We start from the raw sequence: 19,882 nt of genomic DNA, 5'->3' as shown, positions 1-19,882 counted from the left end.
TATTCCTTGTGTTGTATTTCAAAGGCTTAATGCAAGCAGACATCAGAAATTAATCATACCTCTATAAATAAGGGTTCACTCATGGGACAACACAGCGTGCTCTCTCTCTCTCACACACACACACACACACACACACACACACACACACACACACACACACACACAAGTCACGTCACTTTCATTTCTTTTCAAAATGTTAACACAAGCTGCAAAGTAGTACTTATTCTTAATTATTACTTGTTAAATTGAGTATAATGGCCATGTCAGGTTAAACTCTGATCTTTCAGAGAACATGGCTTGTTTAAAAAAGCATCAAAGGCTAATAAATACTGTCCTCTAACATTAAAAGGCAGCAATCAAGTGCAAGTCATGTTTGACATGGTATGAATATTAACTGAAAAGCCTCAGCTATTAACTAAGAGAAAGATCTATGTTTCAAAATCTGTGCAAAGCAAGAAACCCACAGTTTGGAGCAACAATTGATTACTAGATATCTGCTAAACTACATTCTACCGGTCAGAGGAAAATCACTGCCTGTGCATTCAAGTACACACAGACATACGCACAGACAACAAAAACACATACTGACCTGGTGTGGTGCCTTTTCTGTGGTTAGAAGAGAAGCGAGGTGCAGTGACACCAAATGGACTTTTCTTTATTCCTGAGGTCCTCTTCAGCAGCTCCAGGGCACAGCGCGGGTCATTATATGTACCAACAGGGGGCGACACTTCATTCACAGGGCCAAACCTCTAATGGAAAGAGAATAAAGAGAATGACACAGATGAACGCGTGAAGGAAGAAACACAAAGTGAGGCGTCTTAAGTCAAGTATCCAGCACACACTGAAATTTCACAATTGAATGTTTAATAGCCCTCTTCTATCGATCAAATAGAGACCAACACAGTTTCATCTCCTCGGTGTCCATCTGGAACACGGTAACAAATCCAGCTGCAAATATCCACAGACTCCGCTTCAATCAGTCAAAGCTTTACTTTACCAGAGTCAGCTGGGCCCTCATCTCTGTCCAGGTCATTTGGGATGAAAAGCAGTGGTGGAGGAAGTTCCCATGGTGATATGGGTTTGTTTTTATATCAACAGTCTTTGTTCCTAATAAAGACGTTTTTTGGCAGAAGTATGAGCAAACATACACAGCTGAAAAAAATCAAGAGAGTTGGGGAAATTGTGTAATGATTGAACTGGGGTTAACATACAGTAGATATTTTGTTGGAGCACAGCAGGGCTTTGAGATGCTAATCTGCAAGCACTAGTTTGATTGGTTTAAACGACTACTGTATCACATTTGATAAACCTAAGTCATCAGCGTGATTAAGTTTCTCCCCTTAAAACCTAAATAAACTGAACAATACATTTTTAAAAATTCCAGATGTAGCAAATACTGTAAGATACAAATTAAAACTCATATATACAAATTAATATTTAATAATTATATTTTAATTCGTCAGAAGATTCAATAAACACTTCATTTAAAAAATAAATTTCTGGCAATTATTTAATAGTTCAGGCTTTAAAGGGTTAACATAAAAAACACAGGTGGGGCAGATGACATATCAATAGCATAAGCAGGGTAATAAATGAAAGTAAAGTTATTGCATTTCATCATGAGAAGGACACAAATTTCATGACAATTCATTCAAATACTCATTGAGATATTTCAATCAGTAACAAAGTCAGACAACAACACAAATCACTATCCATAAAGCCATAGTTCTTTCCTGCCTTTTTGCCTCAAATCTCAAATCCCAATTACATGTGGAAAAGCTCTTCTGACAAAACTAAAAAACACTAAAGGCAAAATAGAAAGAGCAAAAGTGATAATGAAATCAATGACACAAAAAATGAGAGCAGAATGCATACAGAGAGAACTAAGTGGCAGGATAGAAAATGAGATGGAGAAACAGCATCTTCAATGCAAAGATAATGATTCACACAATCAGGTATGTAATGTTCTTTGAACATTTTGCTGATGGCAGCCTCACTTCCAGGGTGTTTCTCTAATAGTCTATTATAACAACACGGGAAACCAAAGAACCAAAACAGATAAGTTGCCTTTTTAGTCAAGATTACTGAAGGTGAACTATGCTTCAGTTTAACTCACAACGGAACCATTCAGCAGAGGAATACAAATCACCTGATACCTTCAAATGGCAGCGAGGCTATATTAACAATGCCTACCCCCACACAAACCACAGCCAATTCCTCAAATGACTGATGTTCAACTACAGAATGGTCTTAAATATAATGTATTTGGAGGCATGCCAATTATTGATTTACAGTTTGCATTTAAACAAGATGCAGCCTATGGAAAATTAGTTGTGGGGTAATGAATTGTGTTAGTAATGCACAGCTGAATTATTGAGCTTTTTTTTTAAGGTAAAAAAACGTGAAGGGAAAATAAAGGAAGAAAATATGTTTAGATGGAAGAAAAAAACTGAGCGAAAGTTGAAAATGACACAGTGGGGAAGTTTTTTGGGTTCGAGATTGAAAAGAGAAGAACAAGAATGACAAGAAGAGCTGTCCCAGGGCCAAACCACACTATTTTTTCAAACGCAGTTATAGAGCGGGGGTTTGTGACCATCTGTCAATCTGATTCTGGCTTACTGGCTCTGAGTAAAGTCCTGTTAACAGGCACATTTTCCCTCTTTAACTGACATGCTGAGCTTTGTTACCACTTCACATGGATGCTGGATTTTTTTTCTGCTTCCTGTTGTTCCATTTTTAAGCACATATGATGAAAAATGCCAGAGCAACTCTTTTGAAATTCAAACTCAAAGCCAAAATGTTCATTGGCACTGTTGAGTATTTCAGTGACAGAATGTTATAATGACTGTTAAAGTGAAAAATGAAGACACGGAGAGAAGTGAGACTATAGCCCAAGTACAAGAGCTCTCACTGGTGCCATTTGGCAACAAACAGCTATAAGTTACACTGTTGATGTCAGTTTATACTAAGCAGAAAGAAGGTGGACTACAAGAAGTGAATCCTATGGTGGCACAAAAAGGCCAAGATGTATAACCTTAGCCAAAATGTCTACGCATACACAGGGTGGGTGACGTGAGTGTTTTTTACATGGTGTGTTAGTCCACTGAGCATTCAATGTCAGGTCTGAAGAACGTAACGTGTATGTGGGTTTGTGTAGGTCGGAAGAAAAAGGACAAAAACTAGGAGAACAACTAAAATTTCTGATAAATTCTGAGATTATTTTGAGTCTGAGCTGTTTCACAAATTCAGAATAGAAAGACTCAGCACACATGCTGCCAGTGTGTAAATTGCTAATAGGCTAGAGCTTGACTCAGCACTCAGCAGAGACAGTCAAATTTACATGAATAAAGTGAGATAATGAGTTCTTTGAACAGAAATAATTGTATAGCATTAAAGACATTCTTTCTTGAGTTTAACCCCCTAGGACCTGGCGTCCACATATGTGGACATCACATTTTGGGTTATTTAGACCAAAATACTCAATTTTAATCTACAAGGGCCTGATATCCACTTATGAGGACATTATACTGCTACTGTTGTATCGAAATTTTAAATGAATGTCCTTATATGTGGCTCTCATTTTTCTTAGAAACAAAAATTAGGTTAAAAAAAAAAAATCTGGTAATTCTTTGTTTTTACATTGATCAGGTCCCAATCAGCCCAAAAAGTGAAATTAAAAATGCATGCCGTGGAAAAGTTCGGGTCTTAGGAGGTTAAAGAACAAGAATTGGGTGATGCTGTATTTTACCTTGACAAGCCCGAGGCTTATTAACTTCTCTTTGTGAGCATGATTGACTACAAATGGTAGTTTGTCTTTGACAGCATAAAAAGGATTTGTTCTACAGCACTCTTGGACTGACCAATACTCAGTGCAATGAAAAGTTAATGGAAATCAGTGAAGATCTAAGAAGCAGACTGTAGATTTAACTACGATCATTAGTCCTAACAACTATATGTAAGTAGAAGTTGTTCGAATGTGTCACCATTTTGTAGTGGTGACACACCTTGGGTCTGGAAGAAGACCCAAGGTGTGTCACCCACAGACAAAAAGAAATTGGTGCAGATTTCAGAAACCAATAAGGCTCAAGTTGGTCATTAACTGGTCATTAACAGTGTCACTGTTCACAGTGAAGTGAGTTTTTGATTGCCGTGGACCAAGATGGTGCCAACAAAGAAAGAAAGAAAATCAAAACCTCAGCTGAAAGCTGCAACTGCACACGTGGACGAGCCAAATGGAGGAAGGTTTTATCGTCAGACGAGACAGATTGAGCTATTTGGCCTCACTGACAAGAGTAATGTTTGATGGGGTCTTTCAATCCTAAGAATACTGTACCAAGAAGAGAGGTCAAATATCCAGCCAGAGTAAGATAAATAAAGATGTATACTGTACAATTACACAGGAAAAACAACAGTTCAAAAGAAATCATTAAAAGGCAGAAATTACCATGATATACATGCCCATGATGAGTGTATGTAAATTTCTGACCACAACTTTAAATACTATCAGTGTGCTGCACATTAAACTCAAGGCTTTGTTTCTAGGCCACATCAACACTAAGGGAGTAAGGAACATCACGGTTTGTACTAAATCACATCTAGATCACAAACAATAGCATCTGCTAGATAATGTTATCTTCATAGCTTAGCTACCATTTTCCATTTGTATTCAAATATCAGATGACAAACGCGATGTCTTCTTAAACACTCTATACTGACGCATACATGAAATTCATTTTTTATGTTCTCAGGTTGTCTCTGCACAGCATCACCTGCAGAAACATTTCTAAGCTCCTTTTAGGATTTTGTGAGAGCTTCACGGCTCTATGCTTATTCAAGCATTATCATCTATAAATAAAAAATGAATAAAATCACGCAATCCACAGACCGTGATTTTTATTCAAATGTGTGGATTATATGAGGAGCGATCAAAAAGTTTTGTGGCTCAACCAATAAAAGGCACCTGATTTAAATTTAGCTGTTCTACCCTTCAAGGTTGTCACACATCTGAATTCACATGAATTCATGGAGCAAAGCCTCATAAATGTCGAAAAATGACAGGCAATCTCCTGTCTGCATTCCTGATCTCATGAGACACTTTAGGGCTTAAAGATTGTGAACTCCTTCGCTGAAGACTGCTGTTTGCTGTCTGTGTCATAACCACTGATTATACTTATCATAAACGTTGGATCACGGGAAGTCGTCCAGAGGTATGTATGCAGAGACCACCTTGAAGAGGATGGTGGATGAATTTAATTTACATATTTTCTTCATCTACCTTTTGGTTTGTTGTGTACAGAGTCCCAAAACTTTTCATTTTCACATCTTAGTGATTATTTACCATCAAATTCAAAAAATGAGGTTGTATTTTTATTTTTTTTTAATGAGGGTATGGGGAGAAGCAACCAAACAAAAACATGGGGACAAATACAGAAACGCATTAAGTATAGCACACAGAAAGGTCTTACAAGCGATCAGACAACGAGTAAATAAATAAAGGGACTGGACGACTGGAAAAGTGAGACCAAATAAAATCCATGTTTTCACAATGTGTCAGATTGATGCTTTGATATTGGAAAATTGGGAAGTCAAAGGGAGGAGAGATGAGAACTGGAAGATTCCAACTGTTCCTCTTTTATCCTTGCCTCTCTTGCTTCTTTCACCCCTCCCTCCTTTCCTCGTTTCCTTTCCATCCCTCCACAGGATAACAGTGTCAGATGGAACCGGACTCACAGTGAGACGAAGATCTAAGAAAACTGTCGCTCTCAGTACTTCACTGAAGATGACTTGTGACACATGCACGCACACACACACACGCTTCTTGGTGGGTGTCAGTGACGACATCACAGGGTCGATGCACCAACACAGCATGTGGTCGAGGAAATTAGGTCATAGCAAACTGTGACACACACACACCCATGCATGCACACACATGCATAAAATACATCCAAGAATCTAGCATTGGCCGTTTTCACCAGTAAAACTTTTACGTTTTAGATCTAATAAAGGTAGTTTTTGGAATGGGATATACACACACATGCATAAACACAACTGTGCTTGCATATCAGCAGCAACTTGAATCTGAATCTGACTGCACCCAATATACACACAATCTGAATTCGTAATTATGTGTGAGAACATGCACTATCACGTGTGTCAGAGCGATAATGAAATCAGTCTGAGAATTTCACAGGACTAGATCTGTGGGCCAGTGCCACGGAAGAGGAGAAGACAGCTATTCTTGAAACGTGAAACTACACATTTTCACGTCCTTCATCTTCGCTCCTCTGAGCCTCTTAATAAACTCATCTTCACCCCTATCTGAAGAATCCCTCCCATCCCAGCACATCAATTAAACAAGCCAAGAAGGGCTCAGTGTTGTGGATCTGTAACTGATCTGAAAGTATTTCATATTAAAAAGCAATCTCCTTTGAGATATTGTACAGTAAATTGAATATATTTGATTCCTGTAGATTATGTCCAAGCCATCATATATTTCAGCCTGTCATCAGACTCAGAGCTATGAGACCACTGGTTTGAGAAAAGAAGAAACACTTTAGGACTGTACCTGGTGTAGTACTGTCTAGTGCTATATATAGCTTATAATGGGACTGACTACATGAAAAGAATTCAGATTAGGAGGGAGTTGTCTCAGACAGTGGATGAACTGAGAGGTTGTACTATGGCGCAGTATAAAATAGATAAAGATTTGGAGTCTAAGAATAAATTTATGGATTTGCAAAATGACCGTAACAGTTCCTCTTTGAAAATGATAAAATATAAAGGTGTGTCACCAACCCCTTTATTCATATTCTATCTTACAATCAATATCATGTCAACTAGACACTTGCTGCAGTTGCTAGGAGACAGCTAACTACTACATAAATACCTAACTGTAGTACAGTAGCTAATGGGGGTTATAACTCTGATACAAACAGAGGTTTAATTAATAGATGTTAATAATAATGATTTATTTTTACATAAAATTAAAAGTAGAGAAATTATAGAAGCATTCTTGCATTTAATCTAAATCTGTCAGATCGTGCAGACCAGAGGAGAGGACCCAAATGCAGTTGCATGGACACAGGAGCTAAGTGAAGGCAAGCCGTTTATTTAGGCTGATAGACAAAAACTAATACAAACGTGAGAAAACCAAACAAATTACTAAACTAGAAAGCTAAACTGGGAAATTAAACACTAGAAACCTGGAAGCCTTGGAACATAGAAACACATGAGAGGTAAACAGATGCTCTCACAAAGGACCAAGGAAAACAGAGTACACAATATACACAATGTGGGATGATCAGAGAAGTGGAAATACATGGGAACACAGCAGGAAGAAATTTGCACATAACGAGACAATGGAAGCAAAACTAAAAACCATGCACATCAGATGAGGGACTGACAAAATAAAACAGGAAGTAGCATGCACAGCAAGACTCAGACAAGGACACACATGCTTGACACTAGGACAGGGATAAACAAACACGAGAGAACACAACAGGCAGGAAGACAAGGACGAAACACAAGAAGAACATGGGAACAGGTAAGGGAGACAAAACCCCAAGACATAACTGGGATAAGATAGAGAGAGAGAGCAGGAGACACAGAGCATGAAAACAAACAGACATGGAACCATGGCAGACCTAACATGGAAGATCCTAAGGGCAGAACATAAAGGTGAGTGTAAGAAGACAGGAGGAGAACACTAAAGAAACACTAAGACAAGACTGAGGGATTACAAAGTTATTGCAATACTGCCCAGTAAGATACAAATAAATGAACTGACATAAAATCAATGCAACAGCAACACGAAAACCAATACATAAAACTGAAATATACCATATTATCCTGAAACCAACATAGGTTACCACAGACCTGTCTGGACTGTACCTCAGTTTTTGAGAGGAAGGTACAAGAGAATTTCGGCAGGCCGCCAGGCTCAACAGGTTTCTCAAACTGACTTCTGATGTGATACTGGCCTGGACCAGGAACTCCCTGTTGGGAAACAGAAAGTGAAATTTACAGTACATCAAAGGTGAAATTTATCGGGATGCATTTAAATGATTTGCTGATATCACCTTTCGTGTAGCTGTGTCAATAAGAAAAACAGGAGAAAAGCTGAGGAAGTGAAAGAAACAGAGGATAGGATGCAAGGACAGAGTTTCTGAGATTGCGCTTTCCTGTATCTCTTATGAATGATGAGCACTCACTGGCAAGGAGATGAGGCTGAAATATTAAGAAGATCGAACGGAAAAAGAGCAGAGAAAAAAAATGCAGCTAATGATGAGTAACTTGTGAATACATACAGGAAAAAGCCCTTTTCTTTCTCTGCTCTCCAATTAAGTCATTTATGTAAAGAAACAGAGCAGAAAAAACAATCAGCATTAAGTGTGCACAGTGTTTGTGCTTTTGTGTGACCGAGCTGTAATAGTCATGTCATACGCCAACTTAAGAAGACTACGTAATTTTGAAGCAGCAATCATTGCATCTGGCAAAGCAGCAAACAGCACTCACAGAGAGGCTGACAGTGAGAGGCTAAGAAAACCTGGACACTTTCTTACAATCACACCTACGCACATTTCGACGCTGCCTGATACAGAGCTGGGCATTTTTCTGTCGGTTGGAAAACAACAAGGTTTCTCTGCTGCAGGTGGTTTAACTAGTTCTGCAGTAAAACATCACAAAATTCTTTGGCCATTGTTAGCACTGTGAGGGGGAAGCTCAGTGAACCTCTGGACCTTCCCCATGCCATAGGACAGCTCAGAGTCTATTAATGAACAATGACTATATTGCCCTCTTATTTCCTTTCCTCTTAATCAAATTTTCCACGGTGTGCTTCACGTACAGTAAGACTGCCACCATTTTCTTAGGAAACCTGTTTTACTGATTTGCAGCACATACCTATAACATTTTTTCCACATTTAATAATGATAAGAAGATATGTGCCTGTTTTGTCATTCATAAGAATTTGGTTTGCAAAGACTTTCTGAAGAGATTTACAATGCTTTTATTTCATCATTGCATATGCAAATACATTTGCATATGTGCTCAAAAAGAGTCTTCAAAGCTGGCTGGTTAAAATCAAATCCAGTAAAATACATGTGTAACTTGAGAGAAAGGAACTCTGTGTAAAGGTTTCTGCATGCAAGTTATTGCCAAGTGTTCAAGAAAAACTGTATTCTACCTGAGCACTCAAAGCACTTTATATAACAGACCTCATTCTCCCATTCATACAAGCACTCCCCCCCCCCCCCCCCCCCCCCCCCCCCCAAGCTTAAATGCTTTCTGTCTAACTTTCACACTCCGATGGATGCATCAGAGAGCAGCTCAAGGGTTGCCCAAAGATATCTGCCATGCTGTCTGGAGTAGCCAGGGATAAAACCATCAACCTTCCGATTAGTAGATGACCTGCTCTACAGCCACGCCAACTTTATACAACTTCTCTATTATTTTAGGGTCTTTGCCTTACAGTATAAAGTACTTTGAGGAGACCGTGGTTGTGATTTGGCTGTATTTACATAAAATTGAATTAAACAGAACTTTAAGCTTTTGTATAATGTCTTTGTTGATACAGTTTTAAATCAAACCATACAGTATATAGACATTCTTAATTTTTTTTACAAAGATAACAATGCCTTTCTGTCCCAACACACATATTATAATTAAATCGCATTTAAATGAATATATTGCATGCCCAATAGGCTCAATTTACAGTTTTAGAGGTAGGTAATCCTGTAAGTTAAACTTCCTGCCAAGAATTCTTCCTTCTTCCCCCCTGGGAGCTGTGCTGCTTCCCTGTTTCTAAATATATCACATGCTGCAAACATAATATCACCACCCGTGATAACATTAACATGATATTCACAGCATTTTAAAGGTGAACTGACAGTGTAATTTGTATATCCAGGGTTATATCAGACACTGCACGGGTACAACTTTATCTGTTTTTCTTGTGTTTGCAGGGATGCACACTGTAATGGTATCTTAAAGTGGTTTGCTCAGATATTGCCCTAGCTATGTCAGAATGTCTATTTAATGGGTAAATCCTGCACACAGACTCTTAAAGTCTATAGGACACCAGCAGCCCCGAGCCATTAGAGGCAGACTGTCTGCTGATCTCCAGGAAGTAAAGGTGTTTGTCCTGAGTGTCCCCACTGTGGGAAATGACCCATCTGGTCAGTGTATGTATGTGTGGGAGTACATATGGGTTGACATGTGAGATACTAATGATGACGGATGGAGGTGCAACCAACATGGTTGGGGGTCCAAATACAACATATAGAACACACAAAAAATACACAGACAGTAAAGTCAGTGAGAAATTTCAGGTAAATTGAAGGTACGTGTTTAAACAAACTGTTTAACGGTTAAATATAGATAAAGAAAAGTGAAGAGAAGTAAAACAGCAATAAGAGGCTGTGAGAGACAAAAGGAAAACAAGTAATGGGAAAAGCATAAATGACAACAAAAAAAACCTAAACGGTGCATTTACCTTTTTTCATGAACTCCAGCCTTCACCTCGCCCTCTCTAACCCACCGATCGGTAAAATAAGGCATCACAGAGCATTACTCTGCCAGCACAGTCAAGTTCATATGCAGGTGAATAACTACCCTCTACTCATCCACTTCCAATATATTAGTCTGTAGTAAAAGCTTATGTTTTACTGCCCCCTTTGAGATGAACTAGTGAACTGTCTTTCAGCTTAGAAAAATCCATTAGGAATCCAACATATTTACCCGGTTCTCCATGTAAAAATCACACGTTAGTTACCTGTTAATCAAAGGCCTGTTGTTGAAAGGTACTACCATATACATTGTATTTTAGTGTAATTAAATAATAACATGACATGCTCAAACAGAAGGTTAGAGGACTCATTAGGCGGGGTCAGAGGCAGTGCTCATTTTTCAATCATAATGTGATTATGATGGCTTTACATTAAATGGTACTTACAAAAGGACCATAACACAGAGATCATTTTTATAATTAAGTGTGATTAGATTTATTTGTGGTCAGCATGCAGCATTCTCAGGGAGAAAAAAAAAACACAGTGTGACAGTGCTGTTAGTAAGTTTCCTGCCTCAGCTTGTAGCACAGCTCACTTTGTGTGCTCAAGCTTGTTTTTCCTCAGTCTTTTTAGTTCCAAGGTTGGTTAGTGCCTTAAAAATAGCAGGTTCTGCTGTCTTGTTATTTTTTCTGATTTTAGAGTAAGACTACTGAAACAAATATGAGAAAATATCATAAAATATATAAGTAACACAAATAAAATTAAGTCAGTGACTTCAATGTCTATTATTGAGCATAACTGAGCAAGATTATTTAATAATTGAATGGACACATTCAAGTCTTTGTTTTACAAAAGCATAATTCAACATTATTCTTGTGCTGTATTGTACTATGTTGGCTAATAATTCATACAGCAATAGCTCAAATAACTACAGTGCTGTGAAAAACCTACCTCGCCCCATGTGAAAAACTAACTACAAATGGAGAAAACTTTAAACCAAGGAGAACACCACTGCTGACCAAAAACAACACAAAGCTTCGTCTCACATTTGCCAAAAAACATCCTGATGATTGCAGAGACTATTGGGAAAATATTCTGTGGACTGATGAGACAAAAGCCAAACTCTCTGGAAGGTCTGAGTCCTGTTAAATCTGGTGTAAAACTAATGCAACATTTCACAAAAAGAACATCGTACCAACAGACAAACATGATGGTGGTTGCATCATGGTCTAGGACTGCTTTGCTGCTTCAGGACGACTTGCCATAGTTGATGGAGCTGTTCTGCTCTCTACAAGAAAATCCTGAAATCAAATGTCCAGTCATCAGTTTCTACCTTGAAGCTCAAGAGCACTTGAGATAGATAGATGCAACTGGACAATAAACCAAAAAAAAAAAAAAAGTCTGGACTTAAATTCAAATTTGAGATGATTTGGCATGACCTTAAACATGCCCTCCAAAAGTGATGAGAAATAAATCACTGTCAGTTGCTGCAAATGCTTGATTGCAGTTCTTGCTAGCAAAGGTGGCACAACCAGTTATTAGGTTTAGGGGCAATTACTTTTTCACACAGGGCCAGGTAACATGTAAGTGGAACTGGATGTGGAAGGGGAGAAATACTTGTTCATGATACTGCATAAGTTAGTTGCTGTCAGCTCTGTAGAGCATTTGTGTGTTAGTGTTTTGCCCACTGTTTTCACAAGCCACAGCTTTATTTTTCAGCTTTACTTTGATCAGTCATTTTGTGGCAGCAACAAGAAACTTCTCTTAGCCAAAATGACCCTATAAACTAACTGACAGATACATGTCCAAAAACTAAAAGACTGAGGGACCAGTTCGTGAACATAGTGGAGTAGTCATCAGCTAAAGAGTCAGTTTAGCTGATGTCTTTACAAAAAACCTGTAAAGACCAAAAACAAAGATGAAAGGAGAGTGAATATCGCACTGACGTTAACCAAGTAAATAGAGACGTGACTCAGTAAATGTTCTGTGTCTGCTTGATGTCTGCTACTGCGTTCACCACTAGGCTAACAGCGTGATAGCACTGGAAGGTGCTGGATTTTGCTGACATTTTAATTAGCACTTGTGACCAGAATGGCCACTCTTTAGGATAATCATTTGGGTTACTTAGAATGTGAATCTCCTGTCACTTAAAGTTGGCTCCAAAATCAAGTCAATCCCCAGATGCTCAGTTTAAAACTTTACTTGCTTGATGCAAAAAACTGTTTTGGATTCTATGGCTAATTTTTCTCTTTATTCCCACTTTCTTTTTTAATAACAAACAGGTTTAAACTGAACTAAGAAATAAAAGTAATCAAGATCATGTGCATCAGCACTCTATGTGACATATGGGTGCCAACCAGAGGGAGCTGTGTGTTTGCTAGGTGTCACCTCAGCTGATTCCAGTCATTGAACTAGACCTCTTGACTGTGTTGGCAGTGTTTGTGAGCATTTTAATGCATTTATTGGAAAAATTATATGGCTTGTACTTACTGTAGTGATCAATGCCACCTTGGCTGCATCAGCCGTTCCCATACAGATTGTGAGCTCAGAGTTTAACCTTGATTCATGCCCTCTAAAGCTTTTTTTTATCATTGATTTAAACCTTTATATATGGAATCAAAGGGATACAAAGTCATGCCAACCCACCTTCTTTTCTGCCTGCATGGACACAAGTTCATGGTAGCGAGGGATGGCAAGCTCAACTCTACCTCTCTGATCCTTTTGAAGGTTCACATTCTCGTACTGTGTTTCTGGGACTCTACAGGAAAAAGAGGCAATGACAATGTCTTTCAAAATAGAAAACATAGGCAAACAAGTATAATATATACAAAGGGGGAGGTGTTCAAAAGCATACAAAATAGAACAGAAAAAATGAGAATTGGGGAAAAAATATACTGACTGAGTGGCAAAGACAAATGTGGAGTGGAAAAATAAATAGAAAGAGAACAGCAAAGCAAAGAAAGTGGGAAGCAGGGGAGAAGAGTGGAAAGTTATAATCCAGAGTAAAGGAGCTCATAAGGATGAAATGCCTGTAATAACTGTAACAGGAGCAAAGACTGAATATACTGTTATTTTTAAACATTTCCAGTAGTCACATGTGTGCCACAGACATGGCTGTGTGGATGTTTTAATGTCTACCTGCACCAGTAAACCACCTTCCTTTTTATTACTTCTGCTGCCAAGGGACAATGATGCTCGAATGGTTTGGGTTCTGTTTGATCAGAAGGTCAGAGTTTCAGCCCCAGCCACCACTAAAATTAACCTGCTGAACCCTTTAGCAAGGCTGCTAACCCTTTCTGATAAAGATGTACCATATCATCGCTGACACCAGCTGTCTAACAACGGTGATGCACAGTCAAAAGAATTACACTGTGCTGCAAAGGAAACGTGACAAATAAGGGCTTCTTCTTTTTCTTCTAAGTCAATTCCTTTATGAATAGCTGAGCTGAGTGTGTGCCCACCCATGTAGAAGTGCTTAGTAAGCGCCATCCTCTGTGGCCATCAATAGAAATGGTATTTGAAAAATGTCAACTGTAATGCTCCAGCTATAGGATCAAAGTAATATTTCACTTTGGAAGAGCAGCCTCTCTATTCAGCGCACATCTTGGTAAGAGTTCAAGAGCAGTGAACATCTGAGATCCCATGCAGGGTAGAGTGTTATCTAACCATCCTCTCAGCTCCTTGCTTCAAGATGTGAATTTGTGAAAATAAATTCCAAATCCATGCACCGGTGGTTAGCCATCAAATCAATTTAAATATCAATATTTCAGAACTGCACATGATGCTACATGGTTGTTTGGCAAGGCTCTCCATAGGTACTGCAAACTTAAGGAGTTCCTACAGAAAACTTACAGAAAACCAGGCATGTGAAGTTACATGCCTGGATTGTTAATTAGCTGTCCATGGGACTGTTTCTAGCAATGATGTGATACTCACAGTTCGGGGTCATATTGTCCTGGAGCTGGTCCCACATCCACCTTCTCCTCAGATCTCCTCCCTGTCATGTTGCCAAAGTGGACCCCTTTATATTTCTGTGTAGAACTCATCTCCTGGAAATGAGAGAAGAGAAGAGAAGAGAAGAGAAGAGAAGAGAAGAGAAGAGAAGAGAAGAGAAGAGAAGAGAAGAGAAGAGAAGAGAAGAGAAGAGAAGAGAAGAGAAGAGAAGAATATTTGTCTTCCAGCCCATATTCTTGAAGACTGAAGGAAATATAATTATGCCAGGTGTAGATCCTCTATATTTTATAGATTGCACTTCCATTTTACAGCTTAAAAATTAAGAAAGACTTCTCTAGTGGGTACTAGTCTGCAGTATTTGAGGTAACATTTGTGAATTTTTCTCAAAAACAGCCTTCCCTTTCCCTCTCTCTCTCCCTGCATTTTTACCTGCATTTACCCAGTCTGAGACTTGCTAATCAATATGCAGAATAAATAACTCAAAGCTGACAAAGCAACCCAATTTTAACTTACAGATGGCAAAAAAAAACAAATAAATTTCAGCAGTGGAAATAGGTTTGCATAAGAGCCACAGAGGGAAGATTACACTTTGAAAACAACAATGGTTGCACAACAACATCTGTATTTGAAACTAGTATGAAAGCAGTCCCCTTCACACCAACACTGACACGATTAACACCTCACACAGCCACTCGATATTGGATTCTTTCTCTGATTGATATGACATTCTGTAAATGAGCTAAAAAAAATAAAACAAAAACCTAAATAAATAAAAATTAATGCAACTAATAGCTAAATTATTGTTGGCACTCTTGTACTAGCAGTGAGTGTCTTCTAACTGAGAATGAGAAGGGAGTAGGGCGGAGGAAAGAATGATGTTATTTGTTTAAATGGTGAAGGTTCATGACCGATATTAAGATATTCAAATGCTTTTTTGTGTCCTATATATGCACACACATGCCAATAAGCCCTGATATTATCCATCCATTCGCTTCCGCTTATCCTTTGCCCTGATATTATATTACATATTAATAAATACATGTATATATATTATTAATCTAAAAACTATGCATCTATTTTCCTGTTTAGATTGGTGATAATGTATTGGTTACAGTATCATCAATCTCAAATTCAAACAATTATCTGCTGCTGCCTCATTCACAAGGAGTTGCCATAACAGAGCAGCTGATTAATATGATTAAGCTGATTTTTTTACCCAGTGCCTTTCCTGACACAATACCCAATGGATGGACTGTAGCTCTACTAAATATAAGAAAGATTAAATGCTTTACAGCATTCTGTTCATAATATGTGATTCATATAAGTAGCCTTCTTCTCAGTTTGGTCTTCAATTCAAATAATTCATGTTTCTGACAATGGCATAAGTCTGCTGCTTGCAGCTCAAAACTGAATACAGAAAAAACACACAAAAAATGTTTGCTAGATTAAAAAAAAATCAAAGCTGCAAACCTTTTTTCATTTCTCTTTTAACTTCTTCCTTGACCCAACTGTCTGTGTTTATTATGTGAGGCAGGTTATGGAGGTACTGCCAGGCAGTCTTAAAAAGTTTCAAACTCTGTGTGGTGCCTGTCTCCTTATTTCAACTTTAACAGTGACTGGAGGACAAGATCTAAGGTTAGGTTCCCTATGATCCCACAATCAGGTTTCAAGGAAGGGAGATAAGAAACAAGGATGTTCAAAAAAAGCAACACTTCTCTACTGCTTACAGACACAAACTATGATGATTTTGCAGCCGGCACTGAACTCAGAGTCACAAATTGCCTATTTATGTCAAGGAAAGCTTTTAAAAGCAAAAACAACATTGCAAATAGAGGGCATAAAGATGTGCATTCAGATATGATGAAATGGAAAGGCAAGATATGTATTATTTATATAAAAATTTGAAAAAGTGGACTAGAAAAAAGGGCTGGTAGGGCTGTTTTTGTGGCAGGTTCAATACATTGAAACTCCTAATTGTGTGTTACATAAACTTATCCACAATGTGCCAAATGCTGATTATGTGTAAAATGACTAATGCATTATGTTAGGGCCGTGATTGTATGGTGTATTATGGACAAACTATCATTCTCATAGGCTTTATTTTTTTTTAAAAAATAATAAATTAAAAAAGCCTGCTGGTATAAAATAAAATAAGAGGTCTGACAAGTGATACAAATATCTGACATATTAAAAAGAACAACATAAATAAAGACGTTTCAAAGTGTGAAATCAACAGAAGGGTCTGATTTTTTTTAATCTTTTTGGTGTATTTTGCACCACAAAGGATTGCGTTGCAAATCCTTAATAATAATTTACACCATGAGAGTTATGATCAAAACTCTTAGTCTTAGTCATTGTCAGCTATAGGGTCTAACTGGTAAAGACATTAACAATGGTCTGCCATAGCACACTGAAGCATGTTTCCTGGTTAAATCAGAGAACCGTGCTGATATATTGCTTAGATTGACTGACTAGAAAAGCTGAGCCATTATGTTGAATGCGCACTTATTTTTCTGCTTTGTGAAATAATGGTGATATAACACCATGAAAAATAATGTTTTCATATGTTTTTAGAAAATAACATAAAAGATATAAAATGTATTTTTATAGGTTCTTATGTAATGGCTTTACCTCTTTTACTCATCTGTCTCACTAGAGATCAGTTGGGCTGTCAAGTAAAATAAATCTGACATCCCTGGTTCATAACACGACTTTTGCCCAGTAATTTGTCATCACGTGTCCTGGCTATCATCAATAAGTGTTCACAGAGCATAACTTGACATGGTGACGATGCTGTGCACAGCTGAAAGCTGAAGAAACAAAGCAGATATTGTACAACAGATTTTGGGGTCTGCAGAGTCTGCATTCCACATCACCATCTGGATGGCCGTTAATTCGCTAAATTTAATACTGCACAATACTGTGAACTAACAAAATATTAAGTGGTTCTTACTGCATTATTCATGGATTTAACATATGAACCATCGTATGTACTTTAACCAATATATCAGTGAGGAATCTGTATTATACAGCTTAGCAGTCTGACTCTGATCCTGTGTACTATGTTGATTTGGCCAATTTAATACACAGAAGTCAGTTGATGTTGTTTCGTAAATACAGAGTCCAATCATATCTGTAAATAAAAGTGATTAAACATATTTTTGTGCTTCTCAATAACACAAAGATAAAAAAAAAAGTTTTGTTCTTCTGATGTCTTTCTAATGTCTTATCATTCAGAGATTGTCCCAGGCACTTTGAAGTTATGTCCTCAGACAACCACTTAATTCTTCCTCTGCACACTTTTGAACTCAGTCAGAGCACGGGGTGGGGGAAGTGTTTGAGTTTAAAGAAATAAGTGTGTCAGACGGATGAACAGAGGGAAGGAGACAGACAGATACCGAGGTCGAACCTTCAAAGGGAGAGCAACAGAAGCTGAGTCAAAGGAGAAAAAAAAAAGAAAAAGAGCCATGGATGGATGCACTGCTGATAGCCCTAAATCACAGCACGCCTCTGTGCCTGCGCCGGTGTGTTGACACAACCTCGGCCAACACTCAAGGACGCTGTTGACTTCCTCAGGTCATTAACAGATGAAAAATTACTTAATTGAGAGCCAGACCAGCAGGCGTGTGCATTATTTTAAGTGAATACAGTAATATAGCTTGAAGAATAATTACTAATGGCTCTCTTTGTTGGCATGTAAAATGGATGAGCATTGGTGCACTGTGGCTTTTTTAAAGTGGAGCTGCATTCATTAGCTATGGAAATGGTTTTTGGGCCAAGTGAATGAGGTGGGGTGGGGGTTCAGCGGTGCATTAGATCTACCTAACACTAATGGATGTTGCCTCATGGAAGAGAAAGTACACTCAGACACATACTCGTACTGATTAATGAAAGCACGCATGCATTCACAAATGAGGGTTTCACCTTTTCTGATGGATGAATGTTCAAACTCCAACAGGACTTCGAAATTGTCTGTGTGTATTTGTCCTTACCAGCAGCGGACTGTAGTAGGCTGGCCCCATGGTTGTGTCCTTAGGAGGGGGCTGTTGCTTACGGAGGACACCCCGGGCATCCTCTTCATAGCCATAGGCCTGGCTCGGGGAGGGAATGGATGGAATGTCTGACTGAAGAGCTAGCCGGAGACCTTTAGCCTGCAGCCAATGCAAAGAGAAAAAAAAGGCAGGAGAAAAGCAGAAAGAGTAAAGCAAAAAGTCAGGGTTTCTGTTGGAAAAAAATGCCCTGGCTTACAAAGCAGCTGAGCAGTGCCTGGGGCCAATAAAAGACGAGACTGAGAGAGGGACAGAGCGAGAGGGAGAACCATAAATGAGGGACAGAAGATCAGCAAAAGATAGTGAGGGCACGATGAAGAGAAAAAGAAGTAAAAAGTAGAACTGCACCAGTGCAATAGAAACCAGAGATACTGAGGGAACATAAAAAAAGAAATCGAATGAAAAAAATGCCAGGAAGTTTTTCTACTGACTTTCTGGGATCTGAGAGTAATGTAAATGTACATTCTTGCTTCTTGGTTAATTACAACTAGCATAAAAAAATAACGCCTACTAAGACGCTCGCATTCAGCTCTGGAGGAGCAAGTTTCAAACGCACCAAGTTAGGTATCCACTAATATCCACAGATAACAGCTTGTAAAGCACTTACTTATAGCTGATTTTTGCATATATTCTTGAAAAAATTACAAAAGGGATAAACAAGATACTGTGTCATTCATTACCATTATTCCATAGTTCATATATGATATAGAATGCGAGTTTGCAAGTGCACTCAACACTCAAACCAGCACAAACAGGATGAAGAGTCTTCTGTACCAGCTTTTGATTGTGCAAGTCTCTTCTACTTGCTTTATTCTAAGAATAGCAGTATTAAAATGGGTATTACGCCTGCCAATGGGATTTTGCCCAAAATGTACACCAAACACAAAGAGTTAAAAAAGTTTGAAAGGCCAAGAAATAACAGCACTAAAGTGGATATGTGGGCATATTCAGCATTATAAAGCCATTGCCATCTATGATAACTGAGTATTTCAGAAGAACAGATGTATGACATAATACAATAAAAGTAGCAAGTGTCAGTACTACTCATGTACTATGCCCTCCTATCTTCACCCATATGCTTACCACTTTGTTGCCAGGCCTTCCAGGGTGTCCTACATTAGCTGTCACAGCCCTGTGTGCCTTTTTTGAGGCAGGCGACACATTGTAGGCCCCAGGGCCTGGAACCTCTGACACCACATCCTCAAAACGCTTGGAGCGGTTCTGAAGACTGCTGCCACCATGGACATTTAACTGAAGAGACAAGGGTTCAACAGAAAGCCAAGCAAAGAGAGAATAAGGCTGGTATCAAAAAATATATTTCTTAAAATATTTGTTTTAAACCATGGACAAGCAACATCGTCATTTAGCTTTTGT

General features: G+C 38.4%; 1 protein-coding gene across 4 annotated transcripts in view; it reads right to left on the bottom strand.

Moving 5' to 3' along the window:
• stpg2 (sperm-tail PG-rich repeat containing 2) overlaps window positions 1-19,882 on the bottom strand; it is a 59,339-nt gene that overhangs the window by 38,204 nt on the left and 1,253 nt on the right. For 3 of the 4 annotated variants that reach the window (XM_076890907.1, XM_076890905.1, XM_076890906.1), the window contains 6 exons: window positions 19,592-19,759; window positions 18,452-18,610; window positions 14,442-14,554; window positions 13,152-13,263; window positions 7,876-7,995; window positions 590-749 (listed from right to left, as the gene is read on the bottom strand). In XM_076890907.1, coding sequence (XP_076747022.1) covers window positions 590-749; window positions 7,876-7,995; window positions 13,152-13,263; window positions 14,442-14,554; window positions 18,452-18,610; window positions 19,592-19,759 — 832 coding nt within the window. The remainder of the gene's footprint in view (window positions 1-589; window positions 750-7,875; window positions 7,996-13,151; window positions 13,264-14,441; window positions 14,555-18,451; window positions 18,611-19,591; window positions 19,760-19,882) is intronic. The other variant, XM_004547318.4, reaches the window with a different exon arrangement.

Source organism: Maylandia zebra, linkage group LG12 (assembly GCF_041146795.1).
Source record: "Maylandia zebra isolate NMK-2024a linkage group LG12, Mzebra_GT3a, whole genome shotgun sequence".
Classification (NCBI taxonomy): Eukaryota; Metazoa; Chordata; class Actinopteri; order Cichliformes; family Cichlidae; genus Maylandia; species Maylandia zebra.
This window is presented reverse-complemented; position numbering and strand designations above follow the sequence as displayed.